This window comes from Nuphar pumila, chromosome 2 (assembly GCF_984573655.1).
Source record: "Nuphar pumila chromosome 2, dmNupPumi1.hap1.1, whole genome shotgun sequence".
Classification (NCBI taxonomy): Eukaryota; Viridiplantae; Streptophyta; class Magnoliopsida; order Nymphaeales; family Nymphaeaceae; genus Nuphar; species Nuphar pumila.
Genome location: NC_143250.1, coordinates 97,800,313 through 97,823,592, shown reverse-complemented (window position 1 = coordinate 97,823,592; position 23,280 = coordinate 97,800,313). Strand labels below are relative to the sequence as shown.

The following is a 23,280-nucleotide window of genomic DNA, read 5'->3' as shown; positions in this document are numbered from 1 at the left end:
TTCTCGCGACAGCAAGGCCATTGAGAACTTCTTGTTCCAAGTAGAAGACTACTTGGATATCCAGAATGTGACCCTCGAAGATCTGAGGATCAAGGCTACAGCGGCCTTACTTGATGGTGATGCTATCGCTTGGTGGAGGCGGAAACGCAATGACATGGAGAGGGGTCAATGTGTGATAGACACCTTTGACGACTTCAAAGTAGAGTTGCGCAACTACTTCATGCCAAGAAATGCGCAGAGACAGGCTTACCGGATGGTTCGCGAGCTCAAACATACTGGTTCGTTGCAAGACTATGTCAGAACGTTCCAGAAGCTTATGCTGGAGATACCTAACATGCCAGAAGACGACATGCTCAACTGGTTTATTGTGGGACTTCAACCATGGGCATAGTCTGAAGTGGAAAGGAGTAACCTCCGTATTTTGGAAGATGCATATGTGGCGGCTGAGCGCTTAGTTGACACTCAGCGCAAGCCTTTCACCCCATCAACCAAAGTTGGGAAGAAGCCTGACCACGGAGGCAAGAAGGATGAGCAGCGCAACGATAAAGGTGAGGCGTTGACACGCCATCAATCCGAAAAGAAACAGAACTACGCAAAGCATAACAACAACAACAAGGGTGCAGTTGTGACATGTTGGTTCTGTGGTGATAGACATATCATCCGGCAATGCCCAAAGCGCCTTGTAAAGGACGACGGGCAAGCCAATGCTGCACAGGAAGAATGCAGCGATACTGAAGGCAGTGACACTGAGACCATGCAACCGAAGATGGGCGCCATGCGATCGATTAACGCAGCTAGAAGTTGCGCAGCTAAAAACATGCAGGTCAGTAAGGAACTTATGTACGTAGAAGTCATTATGAATGGAAAGTCTACTTCGGCAATGGTAGACTCCGGGGCCACACACAACTTTGTCTCGCGGGAAGAGGCAGAGCGGTTGGGCTTGAAAACTGGGCCAAAGCAGATGACTATCAAAACAGTAAACTCTGAGGCCAAGCCCATTCTTGGTGAAGCAAGAGATGTGGCTACTCAAGTGGGGAGTTGGGTTGACAAAGCCAACTTCTCTGTGGTGCCCCTGAACGATTTCAAGGTGATTCTGGGTATGGAGTTTCTGCGAAGCCAGAATGTGATGGTGCTGCCAAAGTTTAACACGTTGACGATCATGGGATCAAACCTGTCCCACACAGTGCAGTGCCTTATGCAGAAAGGCAAGTCTTCAGTGTTATCAGCAATGCAACTGAAGAAGGGTGTCAAGCATGGGGAGCAGACATTCTTAGTTGCAGTGCGTGCAGATGAAGGGAAGGTAGAAGCAGCAGTGCCGCCGACCCTAGCCCCTCTATTGAAGGAGTTTCGGGGGGTGATGCCTCCGGAATTGCCAAAGCGTCTTCCGCCAAGACGCGAGGTCGACCACAAGATTGAGTTGACCCCGGGAGCAAAGCCTCCCGCAATGGTTCCATACCGTATGGGGCCAGCAGAGTTGAAGGAGTTGCGCAGGCAGCTAGACGAGATGTTGGACGCAGGCATTGTTCGTCCATCAAAAGCCCCATTTGGTGCCCCGGTCCTTTTTCAGATGAAACATGATGGCTCTAAACGGTTATGTGTGGATTATCGGACCTTGAACAAGGTCACGGTGAAGAACAAGTACCCATTGCCATTGATAGCAGACTTGTTCGATCAGCTAGGCAGTGCCCGTATCTTTTCCAAGCTAGATCTGCGATCGGGTTATTGGCAGGTGAGGATTGCCGAAGGTGATGAGCCGAAAACAACTTGTGTCACCCGCTATGGTGCTTACGAATTTCTAGTAATGCCATTCGGGTTGACAAATGCTCCAGCCACGTTCATGACTTTAATGAACCAGATCTTCTACCCTTACTTAGACAAGTTTGTGGTAGTCTATCTGGATGATATCGTGATCTACAGCAGTAACATGGAGGAACATGTCGGGCACTTGCGAACAGTGTTTCAGGTGCTGAAGGAGAATGACCTTTATGTTAAACGAGAGAAGTGTCTCTTCGGGCAGAAGGAGATCAACTTCCTTGGCCACGTTGTGGGGCGTGGTGTGCTGCGTATGGATGAGCAGAAGATAAGGGTTATCCAAGAATGGGTTCCGCCAAACAAAGTGCCAGAATTGCGGTCATTCCTCGGCTTGGCAAATTATTATCGGCGTTTCATCGAAGGTTATTCCCTTATTGCTGCGCCCCTCACAGATTTGTTGAAGAAGAATCGGGTATGGCTCTGGACAGGAGCGTGCCAAGATGCCTTCGAGGGCTTGAAGAAAGCCTTAGTGAGAGAGCCAGTGTTGCGACTACCTGATCATTCGAGACCCTTCGAAGTCCACACGGATGCCTCAGACTTTGCCATTGGCGGAGTTATTATGCAAGATGGTCATCCGATCGCATATGAGAGTCGCAAGCTGAAGGATGCGGAGAGGCGTTACACAGTGCATGAACGTGAGATGATTGCCATTGTGTATTGCCTCAGGACCTAGCGGCACTACCTTTTGGGTGCCGAGTTCATCGTCAAGACGGACAATGTGGCCACGAGCTATTTTCAGACGCAAAAGAAGTTGACGCCCAAGCAAGCTCGATGGCAGATGTTTTTGGCTGAGTTTGACTTTGCCTTAGAGTACAAGGTTGGAAAAACCAATGTTGTGGCGGATGCCCTGAGCCGTAGGGCTGAATTAGCTGCTGCGCGCGCAGAGCCTTCTGAAGTGCATTTGGAGGGTGCATTGTTGAGCCGCATCCGCGAGGGTACACAGCAGGATCCGACCGCACAACACCTTGTTTCTCTGGCACAGGCAGGGAAGACTCGGCGATTTTGGCTACAGGACGGCCTCCTCGTAACAAAAGGGGGACGCATCTTTGTACCACGGTGGGGAAGCCTTCGCCGAGAGCTACTCAAGGAGTGCCATGATACACTATGGGCCGGACATCTTGACCAGGAGCGGACCTTAGCACTCCTTGAGCGCGGCTACTATTGGCCGCAGATGAGAGATGATGTTGAGGGGTATGTGCGGACATGCCTCATCTGCCAGCAAGATAAGGAGACAAACCAGAAGGCTGCCGGTCTCCTTGAGCCTCTACCAATTCCAGAACGTCCTTGGGAAAGCATCTCTATGGACTTTATTGTTAGTCTGCCAAAGGTAGAGGGCCTCAGTTCTATTTTGGTCGTGGTGGATCGTTTCTCAAAATATGCCACCTTCATCTCAGCTTCCAAGGAGTGCCCTGCAGAGAAGACTGCAGAGTTGTTCGTAAAGCATGTGGTGAAGCACTGGGGCATACCAAAGAGCATTGTGAGCGATCGCGATGCTCGCTTCACGGGCAAGTTCTAGCGTGAAGTATTTCGGCTACTTGACTCTGATTTGCTGTCTTCAACAAGCTTCCATCCGCAGACAGATGGGCAGACAGAGCGCATCAACGAGATACTGGAGCAGTACCTTAGGCACTTCGTTAGTGCCAATCAGAAAAATTGGGTGAAGCTCCTTGATGTGGCACAGTTTTCTTATAATCTGCAGAAGAGTGAATCTTCAGGCCACAGCCCGTTTGAGATAGCCATGGGACAGCAGCCACTGACCCCGTACACTCTTGCCGCACAAGAAAAGGGAAGGCCATCCTTCGCCTATCAGTTTGTTCGCGACTGGCACGAGCAAAATGAGTTGGCGAAGGCATTCTTACACAAAGCGGCGAAGAGAATGAAGAAGTGGGCGGACAAACACTGTCGGCCCGCAGGGTTCCAAGTTGGGGACCAAGTGTTGGTGAAGCTATATCCTGGTCGCACAGGCATCTTCCGCGGGCGGCACCGCGGACTACTCAGAAAGTATGAGGGACCCTTCACCATCACAAAGAAGGTGGGCAAGCTGGCATACAAGTTGGAGTTGCCCCCAGACTTCAAGGTGCACCCGGTGTTCCACGTGTGCAACCTCAAGCAGTTCCATCCAGACGATGGAGACCCGGAACGCAATGTGCCGCAACGCGCTCCCATCATGCAGAGGGCCCTGGCAGCACAACGGGCCGAGAAGCACCTCAGTCAGATCCTTCGCCACAAGGTCAACTACTTGGGGCAAGCGAAGAAATACTTGGTGCAGTGGGAGGAAACAACGGAACCAACGTGGGAGCCTGCATTTCGAATGAATAGCCGCTACCCGGTTGAAGTCAGGGCTTACCACGAAACAGATGGCGCCGAGGACGGCGCATGATTTGAAGTGAGGAGCATGTTCTCTTGCGACTTACAGTGTACAGTTGCGCTTAGAGTCTGTTTTGCTTTTGTTGAGTCTGATGTAAGCTGCCCGGTTCAGGTGAATCAATACCCCGAAGGGGCATCCCGTATACTTGAACTGTAATAGCCTGCGAGCAAAATTGTGAATGAATTAAATGCGTTGAACTTTATTTTGTTCACCCTCGTTGTGATCGCTTCTTGTGATTGCAACTTCTCTCCCTCTATTCTCTCTTGCTCTCTTGCACTTTGATCATAAGCTTCCGCGACCAGCAAGCGAGCTGACGAGTAGGCTTGCGGCGGTAAGGAAGGATCGTCGCGCCACGCTGGCCCATTGAAGGAAATAGGCCCGTGACAAAAACATTGACTTTCAGAAGAATGGTGTTTAACACAAGCATAGCAACAACTACTTTCATTTGTGTAAACATTCTCATTTGTAGAAAGTAAAATTGTGCAGTAACAATTATGTTTCACTTGATTAACCCCTGCGGGTATACGTAGTTCGAATATGTCAATATAAATAAGATCAATTAAGGGTCTATTACTCTTTGAGTGATTTAATACCCCATTTGACTATTTGAATTAGATTTCAAAATGAGTAGTATAATGATCGAGAGAAAACCCCTAAAAGTCAATATAACAATATGCATCCGACTTTTGCAAAAGTTTTAGGATCTACCTGCCTAGGATTTAATTTTGATGGTCTGGGTCCTCTATCGCTTGTAGGCAAAGGACCATCGAGCCATTGTCGCTCGTAGCATGATAAAGAATGTTGTATGTTTCAACAACAACTACCCATAAAGTTTGTACCATCTACCCTCTTCAAGGTAGCCCGACACTTGATGGATATATAAATTTTGTTAATTTTATTAATTCAAAATCACTTTGCCTTTCTCAAATGGGCAACCCAGAGTTTTGAGAACCCAAATGTTACATTGGGGTACACAAAAAGCATGCCTTTAGGGCAAAAGAGATAGTCAAACAACTAGACTCTCTTTATATTGTATGTTAATAACATTCATCTAGTTGGCCAGTGATGCATTTAAACCAATGAGTGTTAAAAATAATGCTCTAGTACGTTTAAACCGGCCATACATTATTATTTTATGTTGTGTCCATGCAACTTAGCAGTTTTTATGTCTTGGGCATACCCATGGTACCCCGTAGGTCAGTATCGACCATCAGCCTGATTTTTAGGGCCAAACACCCAAGTGCGCTCAAGTACACCACTCATCAATATTATAGAGTTCGCATGTCACACAAAAGAAATCATTAGTGCTCATGTGGCAGTGTGATGGTTTTGTGGAACCTCAAGCTCATTTTGAGCCTTAGCGTGATCGTACAAATACTCATTGCAATGCAACACATAGTTCTCTTAATATATGTTTTGAAACAATTGCAAATGAACTAAACATCATAGCTTTTATAATATATGTTTCAATGAGCATAAAATAGTAAATGTGACAAACTTTGTGAAAGTACGTCTGTAATTTTTGTTTGCATGAAATGATGGCAAAAACTATTAGTTTTCTATTTTCTTTGTACCGCCATCCAGAACAAGCATTCAAGATTCGTACATAATTAAATTTATGCATATTCAATCATTAAACATGTGCATACCACTAATCGACCTCCACGACAATATATATATATATATATATATATAACCCATTCGGTTATATAAATATCAAATGATAATTTCTTTCATTCAAATTTTTCTTGTACAACTACAACCCCGTTGTGGTTGTTCATATCACGGCACACCAGCAGGGTGGCACACCCTGCTGGTGACCTGAAACCGATAAAGAGGTTGGGGTCATTAGACTCAGTTGCTGCACCACCGAGAGGGCAGCAGTGGATGCCACCCTGCTGATCACAGCAGACTTAGTCTACTATGTTCAACAGGGTTTGGCAGGCGTCGAGCAACCCAAATAGAGGCAGTCAGCTGGGCCCAAGCAGCCCCCACCGACTTGCCACTGTTACAGTTTTTTCTTTTTTGCAATAGACCTTAACAACACTGCGGCTATGTCTGTGAGGGCAGCACGAGGCTACAGCCAGGGTCAGTATGACCCCAACCAACTCTGCTTAACAGAGCGCGAGGTGCCCTACTGCACATAGTGGCCATCGACCATAAGCAGCCTGCAGCAGCAAGCTGGGATCTAACAGACCTCGGTCTGATGTGCCCTGATGCTGATAGCGGCAACAACATTGGCAAGGTGTGCATCCCCTGTCCTGATCGTTGTGCTCGATCCAAGCTCGCTGAGTCAAGCCAAGTCAGGCTAGATCAGACTGAGCATGATGGTCTAGTCAGATCATTGCCATTTCCGAAATCAGGAACCAGGGTTGGGGTCGAGCCGGTCTTGGCCCATTTTTTATACATATCACTATAGATGTGTTTAATATATATATATATATATATATATATATATATATATAATTGATTATAACAATGAAAAATTAAGCAAAAGTGAGTGTGTGTATGCAATAAAGTGTAAGAACCACATATCAAACATGGATGCATTACATTTGCATAAAAAAAAATCCTTTCATGATGTTATTCTAATATCATGTATCTAAAGAGATGCATAAGTTAATCAATGATATTTTATCAAACAGATTAATGCTTATAGATTATGCATAAATAAACGTTCTTATTTTTTTTTTTAATGATGATAGAAACAAAAACAAACCTTATATGTTGAATGCATCTACTCTAATATGGTTTTTCTCAAAATCTATATAAATTATGAGGATTTGAATCCCATGCAAATATCATGGGATTTGAGTACCCTTAATACATTGTTCTTTTTACCACAAAGAAGGGGATCGACAATGCCTCAAAGTGCGGTCCTATATGCTGGCCTCATACTCATGCACACTTGAAAAGAAATCCTACCTTGGTGTATGGAAAGAATAAATGAATATGGTTCTAGTCACGTGCACGAAGACGAACAACCTCCGAGCTCCAATAATCGAGTCCTTCCTCTAGCAATCTAGTGTAGGAGAGAATCAAGAGAGAGAGAGAGAGAGAGAGAGAGAGAGAGAGAGAGAGAGAGAGACTTGTTGGATATGTGAGGGTTTGAGAGAAGAGAGGGAGATATAAAAAGAGAGAGAAAGAGATTTGGAGGGAGGGAGGGGAGCCACTCGCTTTCCCTTTTGGTTTTTCACTCTCATAAGGTAAGTCTTCTTTCCATCTTCTATTTATTCTTAACTTCCTTTCTCTTAACTCTTTTTATGGTATATTTAATTATTATCTTTCTTTTCTTATTATTATATATATATTTTGAAATATAGATAGAGAAAGGAGGTTTATGACGCCCCGAAACTCCCAACCCAAGATTTTTGTGTAAAAATTTTAAAAAAATTGTTTCAAACTTTCGAACTGTGAAAAATGAGGTTTATGACTTGAAGTTCGGATCAGACGATTCCAACGGGTCACAAGTCAAGGAAAAACATTTCTCAAAAGATCAAAGTACAATCAAAGTTTTATAACAAAATTTGCATATATATATATATATATATATATATATATATATATATATCAAAGTTTAAAAAATAGTTTTACAACTTCAAGATGACTTAGGATTGAAAATAATAGTACAAATGTATCCTAAACACACCAACTCATATTGGTCCATAATTTTTAGTTGCACCAGAACCCAAATTAGATTGGATTGGGTTTGAGTATTACTTTTAGTATCAGACCCAAAACCGACCCCGACCTGATTACCCAAATGGAGTCTAACTCTTGAGCTATCCGCCTGGTTTGCTTTTTTCATCGTGTTATATACTATTTTTAATATAAAATCATACAAGAATGACGTGTCCAGTGTTTTTTTGAATGTCCATGTGACCAGTAAAGAAAAGACGAGCAATTGTAAGGGCATTCTCCTCTTTGAAAGTTGTGTTCTTTGCTTCTAAGGGTGTGAACGAGTCGGGTTTGACCCAGATCCGACCTGTACCAAACCCTATAAGCTCAAGCCTCGGGGTTTGGTGATAAATAAAAACACTCGATTACAATTTGGGTCGGACCCTAAGGCTCCAATTAATACATGAAGCCGGGTATGGTTTGTAAACCTTTATACCAGACTCGGGCCCGACCCAAGTTAGATTTAGAACCACAAATTTTTAATATAAAAATGATAAAAATATTATTCTACCGGATATGGTCTGGGTCTGATTCATAAAGTCTTTATAGGATCTGGAGTATGGATTTTGTTATGGTGGGTCCAATTAGACCGGTGTTCGGACCTGATACCATCATCGTTTGAGTCTGGTTGACCTGGGTCTCAACGCAACTCGACCCTTGCTTCTGCTCATTCCTTGTGACTTGTGAGTAATGTTGTCAGCTCGTCTATGTGTATCGTTAGAAAATCGATACATTTGAATCGTTTTTTTAATAAAATGTAAAAACTAGTTTAAAGTTATTTTTATAATATTATTTTATATTGATACGTACGATTTTTAATTATTTTTTAACCGATTAAAAACGATACAATTAGTATCGATATCGGCCGATACATCTGAATCGTTGGCCAAACGAGACAGGTCCGATTCCGATACTGTGAGTACAATGGAAACGGGGTAATGATTGCAGGGGAAGTGTTTTGCTTTTTCAGTAACGTCCAATAAAAATAAGAGAAAAGAACGGCACGTCTTCGATCATCAGCCTCGGGTTGCGTGTCTAACTATCACATCATTCAGTGCATCAGCTGAACGCCCTCAAATGTTTAGGAAATAACACTTCTGTCCTTCTCAAATTTAGGTGCGTTATCCCTTCTACAGTGGTCTCAATAAGGAGCAGAGATACAAATGGGCCGGATCCAGTATAAGGATTTTGTGATTTTGGGCTGTTTTGATCCGATCTGGATCTGACTTTTTCATTAATGTAGCTGATCCGGATTTGATCCGACTGCTTCCCTTTCCGTTAAGGCTTTGTTTGAGAACTGTAGTCTGATGGAGTTTATGTACTTGAAAAACTGCCAGCTGTAAATTTTAAATTTGGTAGCTATGGCTGCCCTCATGGGTAAAAAGTTTTTTTAGTGAAAAAATGTAATATTTTTTTGACGTATTTTGCACATCTGACCAAGCCAAGTAAGTTAGGAAGTTACACATATCTCTATATGTATATATGTATATATGAGAACTAGAAATATGGATAATTTCAGTACTTATTTTGCTATGTGGATATGCTAGGCATGGTGAATTTGATAGAAATCGATCATTGGATAATGTATTTTTGGATGAAAAATGCTATTTTTGAATGCTTGAATATTTATGAAGATTATGAGACATTGATTTTAAAATCTTAAAAAATGTTGTTTATGCATCGAAATCAGATGATTCAAGAGCATGTTCTTAAAACCAAGCATATAGATCACATATGTATGATAGATTCAAGAGCAATAACAAAAAATCTATGAAAATCGTGGTTCACACATTAGTTATCATATTTTCAGTTTTCATATCTTAGTCACTCTCTCTCCCTGTATATAGGGTTAATATTGGCTACTATGATAAGGCACAAAATTAATGAGTAAAATTCACTTTTTTCTTCAAAAATTTTAATTTTTTGTAGATCAAATATTACGAGATGTTTTTTCTAGCAGGAGACTTGTTTTGAATCACGTGATTATGAAAAATAATTAAGTTTTTAAAGAAGTCCAAAAATCAACGACCAACAATGTGTTAAAATTTCATAGCTCAAAAGATCATATTTTTTACATCAGAAAAGCATGATCTATAGCGAACAAATCATGGTGTCTATGTGGTTAGATTGAGTTGATACAACTCATACCTATGATTTTGTGCTCATTAGTTTCCTACTTTAATTAGTAGCTAATATAAATATATATATATATATATAAGAAAACACATAAGAGTGGACGACTTAAACTTTGGATGTGCGTTCAGCATTAATCCGTGACATTTAGTTTGAAAAAAAAAAACAGGAATTAGCAACGGTTGCGACCGCCGTTGATTTCTGTTTTCTCTTAAAAAACATATCTGCTGCTGATCCGCTCCCGATCAGTGGCGAATATTGGTCCGATAAAAGTGGATGATTTGTTCGTCCTGTTTTACGGGCTTCTCTCCATCTTTCTTTATTTCTCTCTATGTACATGTGAGGTTAAAAAAAAAAAAGACACCACTTGTTCTTTGGTCCCTTCTCTTTAGAAGATAATAGCGCCTTATCTAGTCTAAAGCCTGTCCAGCATACTGATAGTACTTAAATGGGACAATGCTCGATAAGGACCACATTGACAATGAAATTAAACAACAAAAAATGAATGGAAAACGTGGACAACTAGAAAGATACCACTTCTAGTAGTAGACAAGGTTGGCTTGGATCATGCCTCTTCAAGTGGACAGGGCCCTTGCTTTTTGTGATGTGGTTTGGGCGATATATGAAAAAGCTTTCTACCAAAATATGTTGAAACGTGCTTGAACAAATTAAAATCTGTCACCTGACCAACGGGTGCTTCGCATGTCTGGTAGGAGCAGCTAGTGGGCATCACCTTGTGTTGGGACGTTGCAGGTTCAAAACCCAATTTTATAATTGTATAACTTGTAGGGGTCTGCCTAACCCCAGCCTGTCTTTCAAAAAAAATGTCACATGAAGTATTCACTTGGAATAAAACCATGCCTAAACATCTATCATGCATACGTCCAATCTTGGCAAGATTTATAAAGGTTTGGGCCAGGATTAAACAAAATAGCCTCACTTCTTTACCAATTTGCATATAACAGAGTGAAAAAAGGGTCTACCAACGGAAGGAGGGGCTCCGCTTGTTTGGTATGAGCTGTTAGTGCAGGTCACCTTGTCCTTGTATTGGAACGTTGCAAGTTCAAAACCCAATGGTGCAGTTGTATAACCGGTGCTTAACCCGAGCTTGCCTATCGAAAAAATGATTGAAAAAAAGGTCTACCAGGGCTCTACACATCACCGAGGTGGTATCCCATGTGGTAAGCGGGGTCTTGTGTCAAGCTGAAGGCCCATGATTGAATCCCACTGCCCACAAGGGGCGGCTGTTGTTTTGGTAGGGGTTCGCCTAACCCCAGCTTGCCTTTCAAAACTAAAAAAAAAAAAGGCTCTACACACTTGGCTATGTGGGTCAGTTTAGGAGGTTCAAGCTGAAGAATATCAAGAGTTCAATACTTGATGTGTGCTTCCATTACTGCAAAGCCTAAACGACAGGCTCCCTATAGTAGCTGACTGGGGCAGCTTCGGGGTTATACACCGTCGACTGCGAAGACCATAACTTGACAAGAATTTGTGGCATGGCAGGTTTCCTGACCGGACGCTGGTTTTCCTGTGTAACAGATGAAAAGCCAAAAAGATTAAGAAAATCTTTCACATGAGCATATAGTTTGCCTAGTATTTGATTTGGAAATTATGCTGACAACTCTTAGCAGCATGAAGTTCAAGCCTGGCATTTATTATTTTTATTCAAAGTGGATGAATAGAAGCATTACATGTAATTGAAACTTTATAATTTCATTTGCTCATGAAACTTTATAATTTCATTTGTGACTTAGTCTCTGATGTGTGCCGACTCTCTAGGGCAAGGGGTAAGCTCACGGAGCAGCGAACATAAGTACAGCAGGTAGAGCCAATGTGGTTAGATAGGTCTATGATCTTAGGGTATGTTTCTCTGTGTAAATATTAAAAAATTAAGCTCTATATGAGAGCCTTGTATTGAGACGGAAACACCATTTCTATGTGTATGATTTTACTGACATTTGGTATAAAGGATGGAGCAGCCAAAAATGTTCCCTTGTGAATAGTGCTAAAATTTGCTGTAATCAATGCAATATTTTAGCAATACCATTGCTCCAAGACAACAGAAAATGACAACACATGCAGCTCCATATCTGAGAGGCTAAAACAACAATATGGACATCTAAGGAAAATATATATATATAACCCTCTTAAAACGTGAAAATTTAGCTTTTGAAAATGGCACGAAGGTTGTCTGTTTGCTACAATAAATATCTACCAGCACCAACACATTCTGCAGTTATTTTTTTGGGTGGAAGACAACAATAATTGAGCGACACCCACATGGATATAAGATATCTACCAAGGCCTCTCTCTCTCTCTCTCTCTCTCTCTCTCTCTGTATATATATATATATATATATATATATATATATATATATAAAGGGAGAATGAAAACCTATGAATAAAAGACCTCCAAAACCTACCCAATAAAAAACATTGATCAGATTTTTGGTATTTTTTCAAAATTCTTAGATGGGTCGCACAAAATTTTTTTTAGAGCCATTGATGCTCTAGACGGACATTTAGAGTATACAAAATGGACGACTCAAAATAAACCTAAAGCATTGTGTTTGGGAGGCCAATCGTCATGTGGATAAATAGTTACTGAGGCAGATTTGATAGATTATTATCGTAGAAATCTGATCTGCTTTCTTTATTTAATATGTTATAAAGTTTTATCATGTCAGCACAAATTCTATTTTTGAGAACAAAGGTCCACAATTCATGAAATAAGGGTGATTTAGAAATAGCATATAACATCATATTTGATTCAACTGCAACACATAAAAATAGTAAACAAAACATGCTAAACATGATCCAAAGGTTAGATTTTATTTTTGAAGCTTAAATCTATATAAACCAAGTGTACACTATCATAAGTTATGGTGGTGCAATACTGCATAAATATATATGTGAGAAATGTGAACTTGCTAAATGGGTATGATGCTAAATAAAACATGTTATTGGGTTTTTGGTATTTTTTTAATAATTCTAACCTCATAGATGTGTTGGCATGATTGATTTACTAGAATTTGACACCGGGATCATCCATTTTGAATGAAAAAACAATATTAGAAGCGAAAGCCCCCACGACATAGCTTTGGCTAGTCACAAACACCGAAAGCATGCCTTTTAAGCGCACAAACAAACTCACAACATACACGTATGAGTACCTGCATGCATGAGCAAGGAAGCAAAAATGCATAAAACTTTTTATAGCAACTTGCAAGAAAAGTACATAAAAAGGAGGAGAAAGGGGCTAGATACACATGATTCTTAAGCCAAAATGTCATATACAAGCACCGTGCCAAAGAGGTATATACATCAAGAACAAAAAGGTAAAAACATACGGTTCAAAACATCACAAACTAATTTTTATAAAAACAAGTATATGGCCTGAATTTCAAAACAAAAAACAAAAAACAAAAATCCTATAACATGTTTAATTTAGCACAATATGCCATTTAGTAGGTTCTCATTTCTCATATATATATTATTTTATTTTTTATATGTTATCTTTTACAAATTTTCCATCGTTAAGTTAGTCTTGTCCAAATTTATACAGTGATTATATTCAAATGTTTATTTTTTTTGGGGCACCTCTTAGTTTTCACCAAAAAGGTATGATCATGATTGAGAATATACCATCCGATTGACTTGAATCCATTTGGGTGTATCATGGCCCTTTGGATGATAAACAAATCGGATCCTGTTTTATTTTGGTTTCATATCCCAACCCAAATGTCTCAAATCTGATTTGACACTTGAAACCATTTGCACGTAAAGCTGCATCGATTGAGATTTTTTTTTTAGATTCAGGCTCTACAGGCGGCCCAAACCCGGCGCTATCTGGTTGGATACCCGAATATCCATTGGCTACCTGACCCGATGTCCACCTGTACAAAACCACTACGGTCTGAGAAAAAATAAGGTGCAATATGATTGCACAAATACTTGTGCTTTACGCACCTGATCACCCTCCATCTTGAGGACAGGCCTGTCAGTTATGGGGCCCAAGGCCTGATGGAGGGTGATCAGGTGCTTAATACACAAATTTTGTGCCATGTGACTTCACCCGATCCGGACTTTACGGTCTTGCGAAAGACACTCGCTTTATAACCGTAAATTAATTAAATATTACAAGTTCCGTTAGAAATATTCGAATATTTAACACATATTGTATAAAACGGGGTTCATTTCGAAAGTTCCACCCTCAAAATGACAGAAAATAATAAAAATGCCACTATGCAAGATTTAGATATCTGAGTCAAATGTAGAGGTTAATTCCGTAGCTCCATGGCTAGATATGAAAACCAGCAGTAATGGCATCCTTGTAATTAAATGAATAATTAAGAACAATGATTTGGGTTCCGTCTTTCATACTCCCTCCTTCGAGACAACGTTCCTTTTCGTTCAGACACAGAAGCTTATAAAAAAGGCGAACCCCGAAAATCAAAGAAAAAGAAGAAGAAAGAAGAAAAAGAGGGGGAAGGAAAAATGGTGCTCGAGAGCTCTTTCCCTTCCTTCGAACGCTCCGTGGCTCCGAATTTCTGCAATCCCGTGAGCAAAAGGTAAGCAATTTCGATCACCCACTTCGTGGTTTTGTCGCATTTCCATCGCCTCCTTTCTTTTCCTTCACTCTTCTTTTGAATTTTGATCATTGGTTGTGAGTTTTCAGATTGAGGTTCTGAGTGTTTATTTTGATTCAAACGAAGCTAGAGTTTTCATGGCGGGGAAAGTAATACCCAGTTTTTAGTTTCTCCTTTTTTTTTCTCACTGCAGTGTGCGTTTCTTGATCTTTTTGCCTTTGCTTTTCGGTAGTAAAGCTTCGAGCTCGGACATAGTCATTTCTGGATCATGGTGGTGTGTGTAGGTTTTTAAGTTCTAGTAGTCTATGAAGGGTTTTGATCTTTTGCTTTTGTGGGGGGTGCGGAGTGGGGCAGTACAGAGGAAGTGGGAAAGATGGGTCAATCTGTTGTATCCTGAATGGTTTTCTCTAACCCCAAGATTGAACCAGCATGTTGGTCATGGAGGTTTTTTTTTTCTATATTGGAGGACTAGCCAGAAGAACTCATACCATGATCTTTTTTAGTTTTTATTTGGTTTTCCCAACTGAAGAGGACTAACCAGAAGAGCTCATGCCATGATCTTTCTTAGTTTTATTTGGTTTTCCTAATTGAAGAGGACTAGCCAGAAGAGATCATACCATACCAATGATTTTTCATAGTTTTATTTGGTTTTCCCAACTGAAGAGGACTAGCCAGAAGAGCTCATACCAATGACTTTTCTTAGTCTTATCTGTGTTTCCCAAAGAGGATAGGTTTGTTCACATGCATGTGATTTATACTTTGTGAGCTAGAAGGTCTCAGGAGGTTGAAGAGCCGAAAAAGCCAGAAAGACCATATCTTGTTTAGGCTAACCATCCTTGGCATGCATACTAGAATAGTTAGAGTACCTGCCATAGGTCGGCCATAAGCTATGTCACATGGACACGATCAAAGGAATTCGGGACACATCATCTTTGTGAATTTCTTCATGAAAAGTAATATATAAGAGGACACGACATGAGCCTAAAATGAAGTGTCTCTGTGACATAGACCATAAGGTTATACATTTATTGGTATATTACAACAGATTAAAAAAGGAAAATGGTGAACAACTATAAAGTATAAGCGCCTAACATTAAAGAGAAAATTAAAAGGAGAGGACTTACCTATTACAGAATTTCACCCAAATAATGCTTGAGAAGGATCAATGTTTTAGGTTTGGATTTTAGCAATTTTGAAGTTTCATGGGGAGGATGTGTCTTTGGTATGTTTAGCCACCTCTCTAATAGGGAAATCGACCATTTCAATGGTGTAAGCAAGCATTTTACAAATTAATGCAAAGGGCAGAACAAATTTAAGATTCCATGAGTAATGGAGTGTAGAATCCTGTCATTTTCGGAAAATGATTGAATAATAGTTACACCAGATAGGTGTACAGTATAGTTTGGGTAAGGTGATCATCAGGTACTGTTTGAGCAGGGGTGTGTGAATAACATTTTTTTTGTAATAAAGAAAAAGGCCAAAACAAAGTTAGAATTGCTTAAAGCATAGACTTTCATGCCATTTTGAAAGAAAGGTTATAAAGGCATTAGTTTTTCATTCATTTTGTCATGAACACCCCTTCTTTTGCTTCTATATACTGTAGGAGGTATTATTAGACTTTATGACCCTATGGTGATACATCAGGGGGAGCATCAGCAGATTTCTGGCCAAGCTACACTCTACTTGTCTATAACTTCACAAACTTGTCAGATATCTCCATAGAATTTGAAACATTCAAGTTTTCTTGTGTCACCAAGAAGGAAGAACTACAAAGCGTAATTGCTATCCATTTTTTATGTCTGAGTGACCATATTATATGTATGCACTGCATGCTTTTCTTATGGATGTCAATTGTGAAGAGGGATGTAATTTGAACATGAAGGAATCTAAAACTATGGGTTTTAGGTTTGCTTGTGTGCCTGGTGTTTGACATTGTGGACAATGACATCCTCCTTCCTGATTTCCAATAAATGAACATAAGATTTAGAAGTATGTGAAACAGTGGATATTTGTTGGGTCATAGGTAGATGCTTGGCATGATACATTTGGAGAGTATGATTGGAGCTATAAAAAGTCAAAGAAACAAATAACTAAAAGATGAAAAAAGGCAACCATTTTGCTTGGAGGTGCAGCCAACATTGCTTTCTTTAAGGTAGTTAGAGTGTTAGACACTAAATATATGTAGCAAAATCATTGTCAATACAAGTATACAAAGAAACCCAATATTATACTAAACCTGAACTGAATTGCATTCTTTGCCTGGGTTAGTCGAGTTCTGAATGCTTCAAATTTGCCTCATTCAGAAGACTATAATGAGGGAAAAACCAAAAACAGTGTATAGTACATAAAGGGATGAGAAAAATAAACAGAAAATCTATTCCACAAGAAGCATAAGTCAAGATTACATCATGAAGAATAAAAATTCAAATTACAGAAAGCCCATGAACCAGGAAGAGCTTGCAAATTATAAACACATTCATCCTGCTTCCAAGACATGAATAAAAAAATGCTCTCTGAGACGAGCAGGGTTACTCTATAAAATGTGATTCCAATTTCAAAGCAAAGGTATAAAGTTGCCTTTTATAGAGTTGCCTTGCTCTTCTACAGGGAGCATTCTTTATTCATGAAGAGAACCACAAGGGGAAATCAGAGTTATATACTTATGAATTAGATGTGATGCAAACAGGCGGCCTTGTCCTTCATGGATAGTCAAGAGAGGCTCAAAGGTTATAGGAGACAAACTTAAAACTGGCATACCTTTTGAAGCTGATGTCACATTGAGTTGATCCAAGATTCATTGGGGGGCCTACTTAGAGCATTATAAGGTGGCAACACATCCAAGGAATGCCTTAGGATGTTTAGAATCACAATAGTTTCATCATTTCAGGAGTTTTTACATTCTGTTTTGCTAGTTTTTCTTTTTCAGTAGTTTTGGTTAATTAGGAAACCTTCTATGCGAGATGAGGTAGGAGTTTTAGTAGGTTTCTTTAAGGAAAAGTAGGATATTCAGAAGTCTTTTATGGTATATACATATATATGTGATTATCTATATATCTATACATTTGAAAGTTATCAATTTATCACGACCTGACCAAGTCACGAGTCAATTCCTGAGTCACTGGGTTTTAAAACACTGGTTATAGTGCAAACAAATTATGCTCTGGTTCTCATTGAGAAAGAGAGAAAAGTTAAGCCTCAAGCTTGTCTGCGGACACCATAATTTGATAAGAGCCTGATTGATGATGTCAACTTGAAGAGCTCACCTAAGATCAAGTTGAAGTTGGGTGCTCCAATTCATGTAGTCCATGATGCACATAAAAATTAATGCTTTTAGTGGAAAATTAGCAGCATAATGTTTTCTGAAAGCCATAATCAAATGTCACCTGTTATAGTTTTTTTTTTGCCTTTGTTTGTTTCATTGGAGTAAGGGCAGCACTGCTGAGGAAAACCTTGTTAGATTTAGTCTTTTTTTATTTTTCTTACATGATCACTTGATCATTGTTATATTTGAACTTTTTCTTAGGGGCATATTTGTGCTTGTTGTTTTAGTGCAGCTATATATGGTCTATTCATTTCTTAATTAGGAAGAACATCCCGCAGTTTGAAAATCTTGAGACTTAAATGCAGGATATTTTCAGACATTGCTGGGGACATAACAATTGATGTTGATGACCAGTCATTTATCTTGCATAAGGTACACAGTAATTATCAATTTCAAGCACTTTGTATTGCTTTTCTGAATCCCATACGCATGAAGTGCTAATGGTGCTGCATACACAGGCCTATTCTATGTATTGGCTATCTGTGGATAGTGACATACTAACACACTAATGGCATTATAAATAAAAATAACTCTTGGATATTCTTCTGAAATGTTAGATTTGGTTGCACTTTAGTTCCCTTTGATTGTAGTATGAAGGTCAAACAGGTCTCCGTCCACCCTGGCATGCATGAGTTTGTCAAAATTTCAGTCAAACTGTCGCTATGGTAATATTACGTAGAGACAATCTTAAGACTGCTATAGCAGTTATTAGAATGGTGTACGGTAGGTTACACTGTAAAACATTTTAACAGATGGATAAATTACTCTTTTACTCATTTATGACAGATGCCCACAAACTGCGTACTGTCTAGATCAAAGAGAATTTAACCTTATGATTTTTGTGCTCCTGCGCATGACACTCCATGGACTTCTGGTGTGTATATGGAATCTTATCTAGGTGGTAAGGCCATCTAGATTAAGTGACATGTGAAAACTCTGTTTTCCATGGGAAGTCGACTTCTAAGTTCAGAGCGAAAATTGCTCAAAGATTTAATATAGGTAAAAGTGATCAGAAATTTTTCACATTCATAAACTGGTGTTAAGTGTAAGAAAAACTGAAACCTCAATCAGGTGCTTGCTTAGCATGGTTCTCAATGGCTTGCTGTGGATGAATTGGGTTAGAGGTAATGTCTAGTAGTTAATATTAAGATGTGATCTGTGTGTTAAAATGTTAGTTGAGGCGACAATTATCAGGTCTTTGGTTTTTTATGCAACAGAATCTGACATATTAATGTTCGACATCATTTACAAGTTTGTAGCCATCACTTCATTTTGTGATCAATAACATCTGAAACAAAATCTTTGTAGGATCTGGGTATTTTAATCACCAACGAAGTCTAAATCTACAATCATTACTCTGTGTGCATCTTCATGATGTTTACTGGAAATTAATCCCAACGAAAGACTATTATTGAACATGTTCCTGGAATATTCTTTTTGTGACTACTGATCTGTTGGTTATTGCATCACCATCTTTTGTGGGTTTTCCTGCGTTACTTAGGTTTCACATGGGAACTGTTTCTGACGCTATGTTTCCTATGTGTCTTCTATGCTTGTTTTGTCAAAGTTTCCTTTGGTTTCATGGAGTGGAAATATCCGTAAATTGTTAGCGGACACCAGAGACTCAGATATGCCCAAGTTAGAGCTTCTCAATCTTCCAGGAGGTGCTGACGCATTTGAACTTGCAGCCAAGTTCTGCTATGGTAGAAACTTTGAGATCACTACTGCAAATGTAGCATCTCTCCGTTGTGCTGCTGAGTACCTGAAAATGAGTGATGATTATGTAGAGAACCTTGTTACTCGCACAGAGATATATTTAAATGAAATAGTGATGCAAAGCCTTGAGAAATCCGTTGAAGTTCTAAGAACATGTGAAAATCTAATTCCTTACGCAGAGGAGGTTAACATTCCAAACAAATGCATTGAAGCAATTGCAATGAATGCTTGCAAAGAGCAAGTTGTATCAGGATTATCTCGCTTAGATTGCAACAATGGCCCCAGTGGAGCAAACATGAGTTGTCAAGATTGGTGGATTGAAGATCTTTCTACACTGAGTATAGATCATTTTACAAGAGTGATTGCTGCCATGAGAAAAGCAGGTCTTCATGAGGACAGTGTTACTGCTTGCCTAATGCATTATGCTCAGAGTGCCTTGAAAGGTATAGGGAAGCCCCAGATTTGGGATCCATCAAGGACTAAGCCGAGCGGTGGCATGCTTCTTGAGAATGAAGAAAAACTCGTAGTGGAAACTCTTGTATCCCTGTTTCCGACTGAGAAAAATTCAACTTTTCCGCTTAGTTTTCTGTTTGGAATGCTGAGAATGGCCATAATGGTGGGTTCAACAATTGCTTGCAGGCTTGACCTTGAGAAGAAAATTGGGTTTCAGTTGGAAATGGTCAGTCTTGATGATCTTCTTATTCCTTCATTGCAGACTTGTGATTCACTATTTGATGTGGACACCATCCATCGGATACTGGTAAATTTCTTGCAAAGGATAGAAGAGGAAGAGCCTGAGGAAGCTCAATTTGGTTATGAATCTGAAGGAGTTGCATCTCCAAGCCACAGTTCAATATTGAAGGTTGGAAGACTTATTGATGGATATCTTGCAGAAATTGCTCCAGATCCATATCTTAAGCTACAAAAGTTCATGGCAATTATTGAGCTCTTGCCAGATTATGCTCGGGTGGTCGATGACAGTCTATACAGAGCTATTGATATATATTTAAAGGTAAACAGCTTTTCCATGATATCCTTTTCTTCTTTTTCTTTTTTTCTTTTTAAAGAGGGGTGTCCCCATTTGGAGAAAATTATATGGTGGGATCAGATGATGTCTTTGAAAGAAATTTCTTTTTCCTATTAATTTTCTTAAAAAGTTATCACCTTTTTCTTGTAGCTTTAGTTACCAACAGAAAAAAAGAAAAGAAAGGTTCTTTCAACTTGATGCTATCTTTTTCGAGCTTTTCCTGTTGGGATCTTTGTGTTACTCATCAAGGGATCAACACATGGCAGCATTTCAATGAAAATATCCATTCGTTCTTATTGTTTTCTTTTAGATTTTAATGATAGAAGGTATAGACTGGATTAAACAATCCCAATTTTGTTTTTGGCTTATTCAAAATTTCATGAAGTTGGGGAACCACAAAATCGGTTTTCGTAAAGGTCCCTGTTAAAATTCAGAAAGATTCTGACGCCTCAATTATAATTTTCTTGCAAAATGATGAACACTTGTTATATGTTAAAATTGCCTCGAAATGTGGGTCCTAGAAACTACATTCATGGTTTGTTGACATTGTCAGAATCTGGTTGGCAGTCCTCTCTTGGGCCTCCCCTCTGTCTAGGCCACGAAGTTGATGGTAGATACCAGCTAAACTTTGGCTGTATTTTATGTTAGAGAAATTTTTGTTTGATTTGGTGGACACCAAAACATACCAAATTTAGATTGAGTTCATCTGTTTGGGTTGAAACTTGCTGAGGCATCCCCCTATGGCTTCCTGCCCCTCAGGCCTTGCCAGCACAAGGAGTCCACGATTGTCATAGTAGCAGGCCCAGAGTTGCTAATTTGTAATATTGAACTGGATGAGTTTGATATAGTTGAGAAAACACATGCATATCCCATTGCTTGAACACTGCGTTCTTAATTATTGCTAACCACTGTCATTTGCTAAATTACTATCCAGGCGCATCCGGGCATGACTGAGAACGAGTGCAGGAGGCTTTGTAAGCTTATTGATTGCCAGAAGCTCTCTCTGGACGCTTGCAACCATGCAGCTCAGAATGATCGCCTTCCTGTGCAGATGACTGTTCAAGTTCTCTATTTTGAACAGCTGCGCTTGAAAAATGCACTCGCTGGAACCTTTGCTGATGGGTTCTTGTCTCAGCGAATCAGCAGTGGCGTTCCAAGCGCGGCCATGTCTCCTCGGGATAACTACGCATCACTAAGAAGGGAAAACCGAGAGCTGAAGTTGGAGCTGTCCAGACTGAGGATGAGATTAAACGATTTGGAAAAGGAACAGGTCTGCATGAAGCAAGGCATGGAGAAGTCGGCGGCCAACCGGACTTTTTTGACATCCCTTTCTCGTGGGTTCGGTCGAATTGGCCTTTTCGGTCAGCCTACAGTAAAACGGCAGAAAAGTTCAAGAAAGTCCCAGGGAGTAGAGGGAAACCATGGCAGGCGAAGGTGAAGGCGAAGTTCCCTCTCTTACTATATTTTTAATGGCTTATTTTAATAGCAAATTATCTGAATCCTTACCAGAGTTCAGTGTTTGGGTAAGTATTCACATGTCCCCATCTAGAGGGAATCTGATGTTTTCTCAGTTTTCGGCTAAAATGGTCTTCCATGAATGTGATCATGGGTTTTGTATTGTATGTAATTTGATCAAAATTAAATAGAAATATGGAGATGAAGGTGGCTTTCAAACTATAGGAGTATTTGTGGAAACGATATTGATGGCTCAATTTATTTTTTTTGAAAGGTAAGTTGGGGTTAGGCAGACCCCTACGAGTTATGCAACTATACCATTGGGTTTTGAACTTGCAACGTCCCAACACAAGGTGACGTGCAGTAGGTGCTCCTACCAGACAAGCAGAGCCCCCGTTGGTATTGATGGCTCAATTTTACTAGAATGGTTGTTTTGTTGGGTTTCCCTCCTTATGAGACTCATCTATCTTGGAAATGGATCATTTGATAACTGATCATTTATGGCATCATCAGTAGTTCGATGCATATTCATTATCACGACAGAATTCTCAAGCACGATGTTTGATCTTCTCGAGTACGATTTCAGTACTCGTTGGATAGCGATTTGTAGAAGTCCTTATAGCTGAATGATGATTCAACTGTTCAAAGTTTTGAGGATCAGCGATTTGTCGATAGCGATTTGTGGTTAGTACTTTAAGCTGCATAGTGATTTGTTTCAGTACTAGCTTGATAGTAATTTGTAGTATTCGCTGGATATCGATTTGTTTCAGTACTCGCTGGATAGTGATTTGTTTTAGTATTCGCTGGATAGCGATTTGTGATAAGGCAATTTAGGCGCATTTTAAGTTGTGCAAGACGTTTAGTCTTTCGCATTAAGTGCGGGTCTCGCCCTCTATTTAAGGGATGGATGAGAGAAAGAGAAAAGTAGAGCTGAAAAGCAGGAAGAAAGTGTGAGAAACACCTTTTAGGGCACTGAAAAGGTGTGAAAAGAACAAAGCAAGAAGTGCTGCTACACTTCTTTCAGGACAGCTTCGTGAGGCTGGATCTTCAGAACATTCGTTCTTTGTTCTTCAGTGAGGTATATCCTCTTTGTTTATTCTTCGTTACACTGTGTGTGTTTGTAAGACTTATGCCTTTTGGTCACTTTGTAATCTCTGTTTGAAAATAGTGGAAGGTGCTGA

At 39.9% G+C, this 23,280-nt stretch overlaps 1 protein-coding gene across 1 annotated transcript; it reads left to right on the top strand.

Annotated features, from left to right (window-relative positions):
* Positions 1–14,487: 14,487 nt before the first annotated feature.
* On the top strand, positions 14,488–22,318 carry LOC149846322 (BTB/POZ domain-containing protein At3g08570-like). The gene is made up of 5 exons (XM_089990981.1): positions 14,488–14,561; positions 18,207–18,273; positions 19,469–20,233; positions 20,333–20,629; positions 21,579–22,318. The coding sequence occupies exons 1-5, from the start codon at positions 14,488–14,490 to the stop codon at positions 22,080–22,082; spliced, it is 1,707 nt and encodes a 568-aa protein (XP_089847107.1). The 3' UTR covers positions 22,083–22,318.
* Positions 22,319–23,280: the final 962 nt, after the last annotated feature.